Source organism: Magallana gigas, chromosome 2 (assembly GCF_963853765.1).
Source record: "Magallana gigas chromosome 2, xbMagGiga1.1, whole genome shotgun sequence".
NCBI classification, from domain to species: Eukaryota; Metazoa; Mollusca; class Bivalvia; order Ostreida; family Ostreidae; genus Magallana; species Magallana gigas.
Window position 1 is genome coordinate 23265090 of NC_088854.1, and position 16099 is coordinate 23281188.

At 30.4% G+C, this 16099-nt stretch overlaps 1 protein-coding gene and 1 long non-coding RNA gene across 2 annotated transcripts; both read right to left on the reverse strand.

Annotated features, from left to right (window-relative positions):
- Positions 1 to 431: 431 nt before the first annotated feature.
- Positions 432 to 1433, reverse strand: LOC117680396 (uncharacterized). Its single transcript, XR_010710900.1, has 3 exons — positions 1236 to 1433; positions 898 to 1079; positions 432 to 744 (listed from the first exon to the last, which is right to left on the reverse strand). It is a non-coding gene; the product is annotated as an uncharacterized lncRNA (long non-coding RNA).
- A 1887-nt stretch (positions 1434 to 3320) lies between these two features.
- On the reverse strand, positions 3321 to 5377 carry LOC105318572 (uncharacterized). Its single transcript, XM_011415774.4, has 5 exons — positions 5217 to 5377; positions 4808 to 5031; positions 4075 to 4235; positions 3607 to 3791; positions 3321 to 3407 (listed from the first exon to the last, which is right to left on the reverse strand). Exons 1-5 carry the CDS (start codon positions 5296 to 5298, stop codon positions 3358 to 3360), a joined length of 702 nt encoding a protein of 233 aa, XP_011414076.3. The 5' UTR covers positions 5299 to 5377; the 3' UTR covers positions 3321 to 3357.
- Between the last annotated feature and the right edge of the window lie 10722 nt (positions 5378 to 16099).

Genomic DNA, 16099 nt, shown 5'->3' on the forward strand with positions numbered 1-16099 from the left:
TCGGTCACTAAACGTTATTGACTTTTCATCATGTGTTCATTGGTGAAAACAATTTCAATATGAATGAAGCGTGGGACGCTAGAATGTTTACAGGTATTTGCGTGGACGTGTTAAAGAGGTCCCTGCAGCATGAAAAACACCAAGACGATGTACAACTGGTATGCATGGCTAAGAATGAGCTAAAATTGCATTTTCATTCTTCAGTTTCTCTTATACTTCAATCTGCTCTCTTGATCATAATTATTTTTAAATTAATGCATTATACATTAATTTTATCAAACATTGTTTTCTACATTTTTCCTTGCCCATTTAACATTTGTAATTCTAAGACTAATAAACTACATATTTGAAATTAATAAAAACAACTTTGCAATCTAAAAACAAATAGTTTTAGAGTTTTTAGAAATGCAAAGCTAAATGAAGTAAAATGGTATGATTTGACAGGATTTATTCATCTATAATTGTCTTTTAAAAATTAAAGCAAGACTGTGTACAGCAATTCAATCTTTGTCAACATCCATCTTCTGTTCAAAAGTCATATTAAATGTTTTACACTTTTCCATCGACTGTTCTGCCTTTGTACGTGAAAAATCAAACACTAGTATCACATGTCATGGCTGATGATGCAGAAAAAACCCGGACAAAACACCGCTAGTATCCCATTTGATGCAGAAAAAACCCGGACAAAACACCGCTAGTATCCCATTTGGACATAAATGTTAAGAACGTCTGCTTTCCCGTATTCTAAAAAAAATCCATAAAAGTCAAACATCTTAGAATTCAATGAACGAATATAGACTATGTTTGTGCGTTATACTATTAGGGAATTTTATATGTTTAAGGTCATGGTGCAAATGTTGCAAATTTCAAGAAGGGTTTTAAACAAAGGTATCATACCCATATCGTTCCACTTGGTGACTTGTCCATGTTGGCCGTACAAAAATTGAGGATAACTGGTTTGTTTTTCCCAGTCACAGGGATTAGTTAAATTACCATCCTTTACAACTAACCATCCACTATCGTTAGGGCATCCATTGTAGTGTTTGTTAATGAAGAAGTTTCTCTCATATTTTGATTCTCTAAGGACAGTAAATTCATTGATTAAAAGATATCGATTTCTCAGGGATTCAGGGATATACCCCCCTCTCTTATGATTATCAAACTTTAAGCTGTTGACACTGATTTATGCACAGAGCGAAATATTTCTGAAATTACAAAAAGTAAATGAGACCCACCTTTGCAATAATTGGATCCAGTAGAAAAACCAATACTAAACATCACTATCAAAACTGTCAAACTAACGGTCACATGGAAAACAAAATTCATTTTCTCCGATTCTTTGAAAATTCTTGTTCAATTCCCTTCTAAACCTGACGAACAACTATCATCAAAGTAGAAGTATACTAACTGGAAGAATAGCTTTTGAATAACGCAAAATACAAATGCACTAGGGATTGGTGTTTTGATATTTATGTTATCATGTTGTTGGTTCATGTTTCTTATCTATTTCAACATACGAAATAGGTTATCTTAAACTAGATTATTCAGAAAAGATATACACGCAGGCACGTAGCATCGGGGATCTGGGGGGGAGGGGAACCCCCCCCCCCCTTTTCTTGCAGCAACCAATTTTCTTAAATTTACATATAAAAAAATTGAATTATCATGGAGTTGCCCCCCCCCCCCCCCCCCCCACACATTTTGGGAGGATTTAAAAAATTGGAATGAAAATAAGGAAATCAAGAATTCAATTGAAGTTATACTACGCACCCTGCAGCAAAAACAACGAGCTAAAGCTACAGATTCATCAAGAAAACAGTTTCGCAGCATTCCAGCACGTCTTCTGGGTCCCGTAGCGCTATGCCAAAAAATGGCTGACCTTTCACTCAGAATTTACGGTTTCGGGAGGTTAGTTCAATAGAATAGATCGACAAAACCGTATTGGCAGTCTTTGTCGTGGCTTGCTTTCAATCAACTTATACATTAATAAACCAATTAATTGTATGCAATAGGTCAATAAAGTAAATTAAATGATCAACATCGACTTTTGAGTAGTTAGGATATTCGATCACCAATTAACCAAACAATCAATGATTGAAGATAAATCAATCAATCAAACAATGTTTCAATCAATCAATCAGTCAATAATTCAAACAATGTTTCAATGAATCAATCAATAAATTCAATTTGATATATTATAATGATTTGTGCTGTTGATAAAAAGCCGACCGCAAAATGGAGATGATAGAAAAAAATTATTGTTGAGTTTCAGGCGTAAAGGGAGGCTCGTGTAGCGTTTTTAAATAAATCCAAGATGGCGGCGATGTACATTTACAAATGTAGGTAGGGGTGACATTTTTTTTATTCTGAGAAAATATATAACTCCAAGTGCAATTCATTTTTTGTTCTACACAACGGAGAGCGAATACGAGTTAAATGTATCAAGGAATAAGATAAATGCATGTATAAATTTACACCAATCTTTGAATCATTCGACCAATTAAGCATAAAAGTGAGTAAACGTGCGTGAAGTATCATTATTAGTGTCATATATTAATGTCAATCAGCAATCTACGCAGAAGAAACAGCACATCAAATTTAGAGTTGTTGGAAAGCAAAATAATATTTATACGTGGAAAGGTTATAATTTTTTTTTTTTTTTACGAAAGACTAAAATATAAATTTCGTTATTACGAGAAAAGATCTCGTAATTACGAGTTAAATATTTCGTTATAATGAGAAAAGATCACTTGATAACGAGTAAAGGTCTCGTTTTTACAGTTCCTAAAGTGCTCGGGGGATATTCCTATAGAAGGCTGAGCGATTAACTCATATTCTTATGCTTTTTCAAAATTTCTCTTTGTTGATTGAAATAAAAATTATCAAGAAATGTTATTTTATTGAAACATTCATTTTAATCATTAAGAAATTACTATTCCCTTTTGTTTGCTTTAGAATTATGCATTATTTACCTATTAAATTCTTGGGGTTTTTTAATATCATATTTTGAACATTTTAAGTCTTCTAAACCTCCATACCAGCCTTTAAATATAACAAAGAACATTAATACCTATAATTAGTAAATCACAAAATTTCATGGGTCTTTTTATCAGCAACTAATATAAAGGCAATATCCTAAAGAAATATTTATCTATAATTGTCTGATATGAAAGACAATGCAAGACGTAAAATAACAAGCAATTTTGTCTAGAAGTCATCTGTGTTCTGATCAATGGTCATACACGTTTAATACTGTTCCCCTGGCTGGTTAGTCTTAGCACATGTAAATGTACGTATACCTTAAATATCAACACATGAAATCATGAATAACAATGTTTTTATTGAATTCAGACAAGACTAATATCCCATTTGGATGTAAATGTTGAGATCTTCCGCTTTCCCAAATTCTGAAAAAGAAATGCATAATGGTCTGTTTAAATTTTACAATGTTTTATTACTTGAATCAAATTTTCAAGAAGTTAAGTTTATGCATTTGGACGAATATGGATCATATTTGTAATATTCCTATTATGACAATACAAATATGTTATTATCAACATTTATGTACAAATGTTATAAGGCATTTTTATACAAAAAATATCATACTCATATCGTTCCATCTGGTGACTTTTCCATTTCGACCGTACAAAAATTGAGGATAAGAGTTATGTTTATCCCAGCCACACGCCCCCCTGAAATTAGCAGAATCCTTTACAGCTAACCATCCAAGATCCCTAGGGCATCCTCCGTAGTTTTTGTTGATGAAAAAGTGTCTGTAATACCTTGATTCTCTAAAATGAGTAAATACTTTGAATGAGAATGCATTATACAATATTTTTTTTTTCAAATTAAGACGTTTATAACCTTTCATTGTACTATCAGATTTGATTTTTATATTAAAAAAATGGAAGCAATATCTTGAAAGACATTTTAATTAATAAATGTACTTTATTTTCGCTGACATTCATTATCAATATTTTTCATCACAAGCACGTATCATAAAACACGATTAAACAATACATGCACAGTATTGTATTTAGATGTTCCGCAAATTGCTTATTCTAAGATACCTACTTGTCGATTGAGAAAAAATTGTAAGTTTGACTTTTATGCATATCATTCCAACTTGACTTCAAAATCCTGCTGTTGTGAAACCAGTTTAGATAGTTCGAATTTCTTCCATCAAATTCAATAAAAGCCACTGTTTTCCCCCGAACTTTCAACTCAAATTTGACCTACATTACAAATAGAAAGACAAACCGTATTAATTATTCTTAGTAATTTTAAATAGAAATGAATTATTTCAGCATGCATTTTAAATTTAATGGGATTTTTTTATTTTATTTCATATATCGATGATAGGCATTCATCATTAAACTTTTCATCACTATTCCGTAGTTTAAATACTCTACTAGTATTCAGAATGATTTAAACATTACGTATATTTTGCTTTTGTCATTAAACTTTTTTTAGTTGAAGTATATGGCCAAACTTCTTGTATCCTAATATCATTCTATACATAATAATGAGATAAGGCTTTTTGAATAAATATTATTTTTTTCATTTTTTTTTTATTTTTTCAATTTGCCGATTGAAGATAATGTTGATCTTATATGAATATGTCGTATCAACTCTATCTGTGCATTCAACCATCTGTATTGAAGCCATAAAGCTTTTACGTATTACTTTTTATCAATTGGTGTATTTACCTTATTTATATGAAATGATTTGAGCCATTTATTTTATTGTTATTTAATAAACTAAGGAATTTATCTTTAGTTATTGTTATTCAAATAATTGATGGTACCTTCTTGATTTTTAGGCAATCCCAGTAATCTATAAAGGGACTTCTTAAAGTTTCTGTAGCTGATTTGAGGCATTCAATTCTGGCATTAGGCGGCAGACAGCCATCACTGATCGAACATGGACAGATTTGAGATACGATATCACAGTTGTTGTGTCTGGTTTTCCATGCTTGTAAGACATTTTTGCCATTTCCGCTTCGTGCATGGAAAATCAACACCCAATTATCTAAAACGATGTTTTTTCTAGTTAATTTCCAAACACCAAATATCTTATACAATACTACAAAGACTACAACGATTTTTTCAAGTTCATTTCAAAACAACAAATATTTTATCTACTACTACAAAAACTTATAAACTAATAAATTTACATTATAATCTCTTAAATCACAAAAAGTAAATGAGACCCACCTTTGCAATAATTGGATCCAGCAGAAAAACCAATACCAAACATCACTATCAAACTAACAGTCACATGAAAAACAAAATTCATTTTCTCTGCTTCTTTTAAGATTGTTGTAAAAATACTTTTTGAACCTGACGAGCAACTATCAACAAAGTAACAATCTACCTGCTCGAAGCTTTTAAATAACGGACGGGTTTTTTTTAAGTGCATTGTTTGAACCAGCTGTGAAGCATAAAAGAGAATATTGTATTTCTATTTATTTACAATCAAATATCGACAACAAACTCACGATAACCACGTACTTTTGGTATGATAAGTTGTATGACTTAAGTGATCACAGAATGAAGCTGAAATAAACACATGGATATGTTATACAGTACCAAATCCAAATTTATTAATTGTTATTTAATTTATCTAACTATGATTTAAAAATAATCGGGACATGGCATGCTATTGGAGTCGAATTACGTGTTAATTCTCCATAGACTATCCATTAATGGTAATAAGATTCCTGCCAATGTCTTCAACTATATTTGAAAGTTTGATACAGTAAAACTCGGTTATAGCGAAGTCCTAGGGACCAATGGATTTAATTCCTAATATCCGTAATTCGTTATATCCGTATAACGAATTGGTAATAATAACTATAGCGAATTCACAATATACATGTTTTCTTTCACTAGACTATAATTTTTGCTAATTGAGGCTTAGAATAAAAATGCATAACTTTGAAACTTTTAACAATTAGATTATGAGTCGAAAAATTTATATTAAAATAAATTCATTCAGACTCTTATGTTTAATAGTATTTCTAACTTTTTTTTATCTGTAAAGAAATTCATTATAAAAGTGTTAAATTTCGTTATTATGTACCTCTACGGGACTCAAAATCAGTTCGCTATATCGGTAAATTAGTTATATTCGAATTCGTTCTTACCGTAAAATTTTGTAAAGATTTGTTAAGAATTTCACCGGGGACTAAAAAAAAAAACTTCGCTATATCCTATATCCTGTTCGTACTAAACGAGTTTTACTGTATTTTCAAAATAAAATCATGTTAGCTCGGCTTGTAATCCAGCATATGCTGTTATTTTACGCATTATGGACATTTACGAACATTTTGCTGATCTGAGGGAGAACTTTAGCTTTCATCTAGATTTTTGGTTTGTTTTTGTTTTGTTTTGTTTTTTCTTGGGGGGGGGGGGGTGTTACAGTACTGATTATTGCGAGACGGGACTGTCTACATTATTTTGTTGGGTTTTTTTTATTGCCACAACTCAGTGACGAATTTTTAAGACTTATGTAATGTTAATTTGTATGGTAAAAAGAGTTGTAAAGAGATGAATCAGTTATAATAATTTAGAAATAAATTGACACGAATGTAACCAAATTATTGATCTGCCAGTAGTGACGACTGAAGATCAGAAGACGTAAAAAGAAGAAAGACAATGGAAGATGAGGAGATTTTGACTCTTCGAGCAGAAAGGGATATATATCAAGAGGCTGAATTTTATATGACAAAAAACAAAGTACATTAACATAAAAACAGTTAGAGAAAAGTGCTTGTGATTTTAAACAGTAGGCTTTGGTATTAAGTTGAAGAGTCAAGTGAGCTTTTCTGATCAAAATTTTTCTGGCATCTGTCGTAGTTGACGGGTTTTAAACACGTGACCAACCAAGTTCATATTCCGACGAGCTTGTTGATTTGCTGTTTATTTCTTAAGAGAAAAGATTTCTTTTTTTATTCAATTTTTTTTGTATCTGTTTGTTTTAGTTACTCTTGTTATTAGTTTAAGAACTTTGATTCTGACAGGAATTTAGAACTTTACTTTGACATTAACGGAAGACCAATTCGTTGCAATGTGGTTAGCATGAAAATTATCAACAATGAGTCTTAACACAATCGATGTGGTTGTTTTAACATTTCTTTAATTTATGACTTGCTGGGTATATGATATCCCGTTTCTGTCACAGGTGTAGTTACCTTTGTAAATTAAACAATTTATCAGTATGGGTAGTGTAATATTTAATTGTACGTATCGCTGATGTTAGATAAATGTATCCATTATCCTTTGTAAAGTTATTTTGTAAAATTGTGTAACATGTAGCATTTGCTGAATTATGGCACGTACACACCATAATATAATGAAGTAAATATTGACAATTATCAGTTATCTTTTCATTTATGAAGGACGCCTACGTCCAAGTTCTATTTGAATTATTAAATTACAGTAATTTACATGTAAGAATAGTTTATCTTATATTCAAGAAATGACAAAGCAGCACTTGTTACCTGTGCATAAATTTGCATATTGTTCAATAAAGATGTCCTTTTCCCTCGAGATGATACCGAAACTTCTGTTATCATAAAGTTTAGTTGTTGACATATCTACTAACTTCTATACATTTTATAAAGTCTTTATTCACTTTAGGCTTTACATCCGATCAATATTCACAAAAATAGAATAAAGGTTTTAATAAATAATAAGCAAATGGAGTAGGAGAATGCAAGTATAGGTAAAAATTCATTTCGTAATTTTAATTAATTATACGCATATACTTTTGTTTTACTCTTGCTGAGCTTAAAAGCTGCAAAAAATTTCAGTATTTAAGGTTTTTTCTCCCTAAAACTAAGGTTTGCTATATTTTGTACAAAAAATATGCAAATAATAAAGATAATATTAACTTCACCTTTCACATAATTACTATTTTAATTAAAATAATGTTCTTCTGAATTGTGGTGTCGATTATTGTATAATGTTGCTCAAAATATGAAAGCACTTTTAGAATACTTTATTTCAGTAAACATTTTGATATGTTTATAAAATGGGAATTCATATTTCACAATTAAAAACAATAAATTAGGGTCCTTTCCAAAGGAAGACCATTTTTTATTTTACGCTTTCTTTATTACTTCGAAACGGAAGTCCGTTTTTCTGCGGTTTCTTTTTATCATAGGGTCTTCCGTTTTCAGCAGAAGATTCTACTTTTGTTAATTTTTTGTTAAAACATGAAATGCTAAAAAAGGTTAAATTTACAAGACCTTTTATTTGATACAAAGAAAAAGGGACTACATGTATCTCCTCAAAATAGGGACCAAGAGGGCTCTAAAGTCTTTTATCTACAACCCTTTTTATTTTGGTATATTTTGGTATATTTTGTAATAGATTATAGAAGCAAATATGTCAAAAGTCTAAGATTTTGATTCCCTTTATGTCAAAAAGGTAAACTTTTTTGAAATGCAGAATAGAAGAAAAGATGCAATCTTAAAAATTTGTTCAGCAGCCCCAATAAGAAGATATGTGACCAAACCCTATAAAGTTCTTTCTCTGATATCTAAAGAACGATAACAAATTTGTAAACACGTGTTGTACAAAATGTGTGTAGTTTTAAGTTACCTTTAGATAAATACCAAGAACGAAAAGAGGTCTTAAGTTTTTTCAAATATGCAACCTTCAAAATTTAGTTAAACGGCCTCGATAAGGAGATAAAGGATCAACCTCTTAAGCAATCTTTTCCAAATATCTCAAGACCTGTACCAAATTTCTTAACACTTGTTGAACAAAGGGTCTTAAAAATAAAAAGATCTTTCATTTGATATCAAGAAAAGGGGACTGATCAATTAAAAGGAGGGCCAAGGAGGGTCTAAAGTATTTAAATCAAAGCTATTTCACCTAAATCAAAATACTCTCTGTTATTTAGAATGAAACCCCTATTTTCCTCTATCTTCAAGTTTATAGCAAATTCAAGATCTTACATGTATCTCAACTTCTAAAATCGGACGAAAGTCTTGTTCTATTGTGTCTTTTTCAATTTTATTAAGGTATTCCATTTCAAACGGAAGATTTTTGTATATGTATTTTGTCTGCAGACATTCTTATCAACTATAAAAGTTGTTGAGCTCAAATTTCTACAGTTGGTAGAGGAAAGATCGAAGTTTTGCATGGTTGTTGTTTTATATGTCTTGCACTAAATGCGCTCGGTAGCTATATAGGGCTCAAAAATTTATATTTTGATTTTTTTTTGCTTATCACTTTTCTGGAAAATATCTTGTTAAAATATGCAATACAAAAAAAGTTTAAATTTACAACGAAAATGACAATAAAAAACTGTCAACCATCTCAAAAATCCATTAAACAAAATACAAATTTAAAGCAGAGCAACATTGACCTCTACAATACGTTTCATTTGATACCAGGAAAAAGAGGTTGGCCCCTCAAAATAGGGGACCAGAGGGCTCTTAAGTTTAATCTCTATAGCCCTTTACTGAAAGATATTGTGTGAAAGGCTATAAAAGCAAAATGTTTATCTTGCAGTTATGTATCCAAACAATGTAATGATTTTATCATGTGTTACGTAACTAGGGGGTTCTTAGGGGTCAAAAGTGCAAACTTTATATTACCCATTTCGCAGAAAGGAAAAATATTTTGTAATGTTGGATAGAAGAAAAGATGCTCAAAATGATGTACTTAACATTATGCAATAGGCCTACACAGCTTCGCGCGAGACAACGCGAGATTTCGCGTCTGGAGATAAACAAAGCAGTGAGACTTGCCATCGTCGTCTTCTACAAAGTGATGGCCTTTTCGAATCTGTACTGGTCAAATTACACAGCTGGTACATCCAAATTAAGGAGAAAATCAAAAGTTGCTGTTCAGTCGGAATATATTTTAAAGTTTGTGTTTGAACTTTGACAAAGAAGCAAAATTTATATGGGGAATTGTACAAGTCTCTAAGCGTGATCAGAGCTACAAGGTTACGGTGAGTTCATCATATGTCAACATGTTTTTTTTCCTCCCCATTAAAATTATTTATAGACGAACAGCACATATGGAATTAAATGTATTATAACTATCACTTATCCGTATTTACCCAGTATAAACATGATTAATACAAATTACTCTTGATCAAACGCCACCCGAATTTCCTAATCACTTGCCCTGTTGAGAGTCATATATATAGATATTGTACAATTTAATGACAAAATCAAGTTCATTTTATTAGATAGTTAATTTAGAAAAGAAATATAATCATGTTAATATTTTATTCATCTAAATATCTCTAAGTACATTTACACAATAGAGCATAGTACATGCGAGTGTCTTAATGGGTTGGACAAATGTCACCACAAAGCCAGCATTCTGTAGTATTGGTAATTTTTTTATATTGATATTTCTTATCTTAATTTAGAAACTGTATTCTGTTAACAAATTAACAATAGTATTGACTATCCATATACTCCATTTTATTCACTGAAAACTTTGATCCTCTACAGATACAAAAATGTAAGCAAAACAGATGTGAGACAGAGCTGGATGTAACATCCAGTGAGTGCACCACCTCGTCAGACTCAAACTATGGAAGACATATTTCCTTTATCTGACCGGTTTAGAAATTACAGTTAACTATCTGTTATTATCTGGGCCTTGTACGCTATTTTAAGTTGAGCACTCTTGTATTTTGTATATCATTATATATGTACAGGAGTATCTGAAACTTTATGTAAGAAATTCCATGTCCACCTATTTTTTTGTTTTCTATATGATTATGTCAATGTATCTTGTAAGTTATTGTATAACTTTTGGTTGTACATTGACTAAAAACATCACTAGGGTAATAAATAGACCAGTTGATGACACTGATCGAGACTTCCTGTACCAAACATTAACACAATTAGGAAGGTTTTCAAGTTGAATATGAAACCATTATCTTTAAATGTTGACAGTTTAATCTGAATGTTGTTGTTGTTTTTATGGTATTACATTAGTTATATTATATTTAAAGCAATATAAGCTGCACAATTAATGCTAAGAAAAACGAAAATGTTTTTTTCTACTAAATTGAGAAAAATAATTATGGTTAAAAATTTCTGTGAACCATATTTTTGTGGGAAAAGCCGTACAGAAGTCTTAAATGAAGCAAAATTGAAATTTTGTCATCCTGTACAAAAATTGATCTGTTAAATATTCCTTAAAAGAGAAATCTTTCTTCTGACAACAGTTATGACTTTTTTTTAAAAATCTTATTTATCATAAAAGTTTAAGATACATGAAGACTTATCATACTTGCAGCAAAAAAATTCTAAAAATACAGCTCATTTTGCTTTTACTGTTTTGGTTCTGTTTATTACTGTAGATTGTTTTAATATAATGTTTCCTTGTATTTCTATTAATAACCTGTAGCTAAATGTTGATATTGCACCTTTTCAAAATGATTTTTTTTTAATTAAACACTATTTTTTAAAGTTTAATTGAATTTAATCTGATTAGTATTAAAATTACAGAGTTCTAATTTTATTTATTATTAATCTGTAAACAATTTATGTTTTTATTGAAAAGTTTTGTTTTATTATATCGCTGTTTAATGTTTTATTTTTTTTTAAAGAGATTCCAAAAATTTGTTGGGAGAGAACTTACAAGCTGAAGAAAAACCACTCTTACTATGATCAAGAGCAGGGACGGCTTTTTGTAACCAATTAACATGCCTGTGATTTTGATTTATGGACACCCAAAACTTTGTCATATATTGTTCGAATTCCTCACGACATTGTATGGCAAAGAAACATATTAGTTTTACTGACTTTTATTTTCACAAATTTGTGCCAAATTGGCAGCAGTGATCTATTCTTTCTGGAGGCCAGAAGACGCTCCGTTATTTGATATAAATTATATTTAAATATTGTAACTGCGTTTCTGCGGGGAAGTTTTATAGAATTAATTTTATGCTTATGTTAATGACTTTAAAGTGAATTTGCATGTAGAAATGCTTTATGATTTAATTTTTAAAAAATACATATTTTTTTTATTTTTTTTTCGTAAATGTAAAATGTGTCATAGGCTGTCTTGTTAGGTGCATTTTTACCGAGACTATAAATTTCGGAGTTTTTCATTGTATCGGGATCGGTATACGGGACATACTAAAGAAATACTAAAGACCTGAAATTTTTAAATAAAAGATATTTTAATTCCTATGTGCTGCGTCAAATAAAATGACTTTGTGTATTTATTATATTTCAATGTGAAATGTGGTTGAAAATATCATGAAATGACATGGATCAATATTAATTATTTACGAAAAAATATGAAAGAAGTGAAAAATTGAATTGACCTGAAAATTTCAGCTAACCTGATTTATTTTTTAATTCTTTTTAGAACAGCGTTTCTAAAAAAAAAATTCAAAGTGCGTAATTTTTCAAAATGCGTTGCCACAGCGCGCGCTATGATCATTGTGATGTCAGGATAAGTTCACACAGAATGGGTTGTTTTCGCTATTCTATAGGTTCATATGGGAAACATATTTTCAAAATACTGTTCTATTGACTGTTAAGCCTTTGCACATGTACCTATACCTTAGATACCAACACCTCCCATCATGAATGACAATACATTTATTGAACTCAGACAAGACTAATATCCCATTTGGAAGTAGATGTTGAGAACTTCCGCTTTCCCAAATTCTAAAAAGAAATGCATAAAGGTCAATTTCAATTTCGAAAAAATTTCATAACTTGAATCAAGTTCTTAAAAAAAATAAAGTTTTTGCATTTCAACGAATATGGATTACATGTATATTCGTATTTAATACTTTTATGACAATGCTACGATGTTTTTATCAACATATATGTACAAATGTTATAAAGCATTTTCATAAAAAATATCATACCCATATTGTTCCATCTTGTGATTTTTCCATTTCGACTGTATAAAAATTGAGGAAAAGTGCTATGTTTATCCCAATCACAGGCAATAGAGAAATTATCAGAATCTTTTACAGCTAACCATCCAAAATCCTGAGGGCATCCTCCGTAACTTTTATTGATGAAAAAGTGTCTGTAAAACTTTGTTTCTCTAAATGGAGTAAATTCATACATATACACATTATAATAAGTCATATTTTACCGAGTTTTTCATAATAAGACGATTAATTTAAAACCTTTTAATGTACTATTAATTTTGATTGTTTTTATTTTTTAAATGGAATCAATATTTTGGAAGACATTTTGTAATTTTTTTTGCTGACATTCATTAGCGATAATTATAATGTTCATCACAAGCACATATCATAAAACATGATGGAATAATACATGTACATTTATTTACGTGTTCTACAAATGGCTTATTCTAACATTCTTACTTGTCAATTGAAAAAAAATTGTAAGTTTGACTTTTATACACATCGGTCCAACTAGAATTCAAAATCCTGCTGTTGTGAAACCAGTTTAGAAAGTTCGAATTTCTTCCATCAAATTCAATAAAAGCTACTGTGTCCCCTTGAACATTCAACTCAAATTTAACCTGCAATACAAAAGAAAGAAAAACTGTATTAACTACTCTAAAAAATTTAAACAGAAAGAATTTTAATAACATGCATACAAAATTTTCGGAACTTTGACTTTTTTTTTTAAATTGGGAGGGGGGGGGGGTTATGATAGGCTTTTTTGCTAAATTGTTCATGCCTTTTTCGTAATTGTAATTCTCTACTAGTATTTAAAATGTTTTACACATTAAAGTATACTTTGCTTTAGACGTTAAACGTTATTAGTTGAAGTATAAGGTCCAACTTCTTGAATAATAATGTCATTCTATACATAAGGTTGGCCTAAGACTTTGTGAATATATATTACTTTTCTAATGTTTTCATTATGCCGATCAAAGATAATGTTGATCTTATATGAATATATTATATCAACTCTATCTGTACAGATAAACATCTATATTGGAGGCATGAAGCATTTACCATGATATCAGACAATATTTTATCAAGTGATGCATTATCCATATTTATATTAAACCATTTGAGGCGTTTATCTTATAGTTATTCATTTAATTGAGACATTTATCTTAAGTTAATAAGGTACCTTATTGATATTCAGGCAATCCCAGTAATCTATAAAGGGACTTCTTAAAGTTTTTGTGGTTGGTTTGAATGTTTCAAGTTTGGCTTTAGGCGGCAGACAGCCATTGCTAATCGAACATGGACATATTCCAGACACAATGTCACATTTGTTGTGCCTTGCTTTCCATGCGTTTAGAACACTCTCTCCATTTCCGCTTGTTGCATGAAAAATCAGCACCCAGTTTTCTAAAACGAAGTTTTCCCAAAGTATTTTTGCAACAAATTACTTCAGCAATATCACAAAAATTAATAGCATAATCATGTATTTTATCTTGACATCAAGAAAGTACTTAAAAAGTACTTTAAAAGTTTTTAGTTCGCAATCAATGTTATATTGTTGGCGGCATTTTACATAGAACAATATGTTTCATTAAAAAAAACCTTAAATAAAAAGAACAAGAGAACTACCTTTGCAGGGATTGCATTCAACAGATAATGCAAAATCGAGCATCCCTATCAAACTGACGACCACACAAAAAACATAAGACATTTTATCACTGATGTTCTCTGAAAATACCTGTAATAAAAAATTTAAAAAAATTCTTTAGAACAACTTTTAACAAGAAAGAACAGGATGCAACCGACTTACAAGAAGAGCTATTTGTGTTTACCGCAGCAGAGTTGGAATTGGTGTTTTATACCATCGTATAATTTGGATCTGTCATGCGTTAATAATCATGATTTATCGTTACAATCGCTTACGGTTATTTTATACAAGATCAATCTGACACATTAGTTTTAAACCATCTTTTTATGCACTGAAAATCGAGAATTGGCGGTATGGAAGGGGATAGGAACCCTTTTTATGGTTCTTTTTGCATTTTACATTTTGCTTCAACTACATAAAGCAACAATGAATAACTATGCATTTACTTTATATACCGGATTAAAACAACTTGGTACTCTAAAATGTCAATTTTGACTATGATATCTAAAAATTAAGATATATAACGAAATATAGTCAAATAGCGGTATTTTGCTTTTTGCTCAATTCATGTCTACTACGAGTACAGGAATTATTAGGTACATACATTATACTCTCATAATGCGGATATCTACGTATAGTGTACCTTCATGGACAATATCATGCTATTACACATGAAAATGTAAATTTTACACATTAAAGTGTGGATTATACAGGTTACTCTATACAATATACACATTAAAGTGCGAAATTCACAGATTAAAGTTCAAATTCCACACATTACATTTAAATTGTAAATTTTACACATTTAGGGAAAAAATTTACAGATTTATAAGTTAAATTTACAGATTGGTGTCTAAATGTTACATATTAAAGTGTAATTTTGTCGGATTACAGATTGAAGTGTAAAAACTAAACATTAAAGAATTAAAAAAAAAATTAAAAATGTGCTATCAATACGCTTCCATACTTTCTCATAAATTTTATTAATACACAGTCGATCTCTGTTTGTAAAAAGATTAATGTAAATGCTTCATGTGTTAATCCTTTATCAAGGGGAAATCAAACGGCTGTGAAGTTTTGGTCACTATTAAAACAACATTGTACATCATTCAAATGTAGAAATAAACATTGATTAACTTAATTTGCTCTCTGTTTGTAAAAAGATTAATGTAAATGCTTCATTTATCCAGGGGAAATCAAACAGCTGTGAAGTTTTGGTCACGATTAAAACAACATTGTACATCATTCAAATGTAGAAATAAACATTGATGAACTTAACGAGGCCGAGTACAGAACGAGTACGCATGCTTTCGCGCAGCGTTTCATTTGTATTGTGACGTCATCTTTTTGCTTGGTTGACGCCATGGCGTGATAGTTATTACTGCAGATATTCTGCGAAATTTTTTGAAAATAGCTCGTGTGATGCGTAAAATCGATATTATATTGTGGAATAAACATAAATGTCTCGAAGTATAGGTTTTTTGGGGGCTCGGGTCGAAAACGTGAAGAGGGTTCAGCAAGCCTAGCCCTCTGTAACGTTTTCTTAACCCGCCTAAATATAGCTTA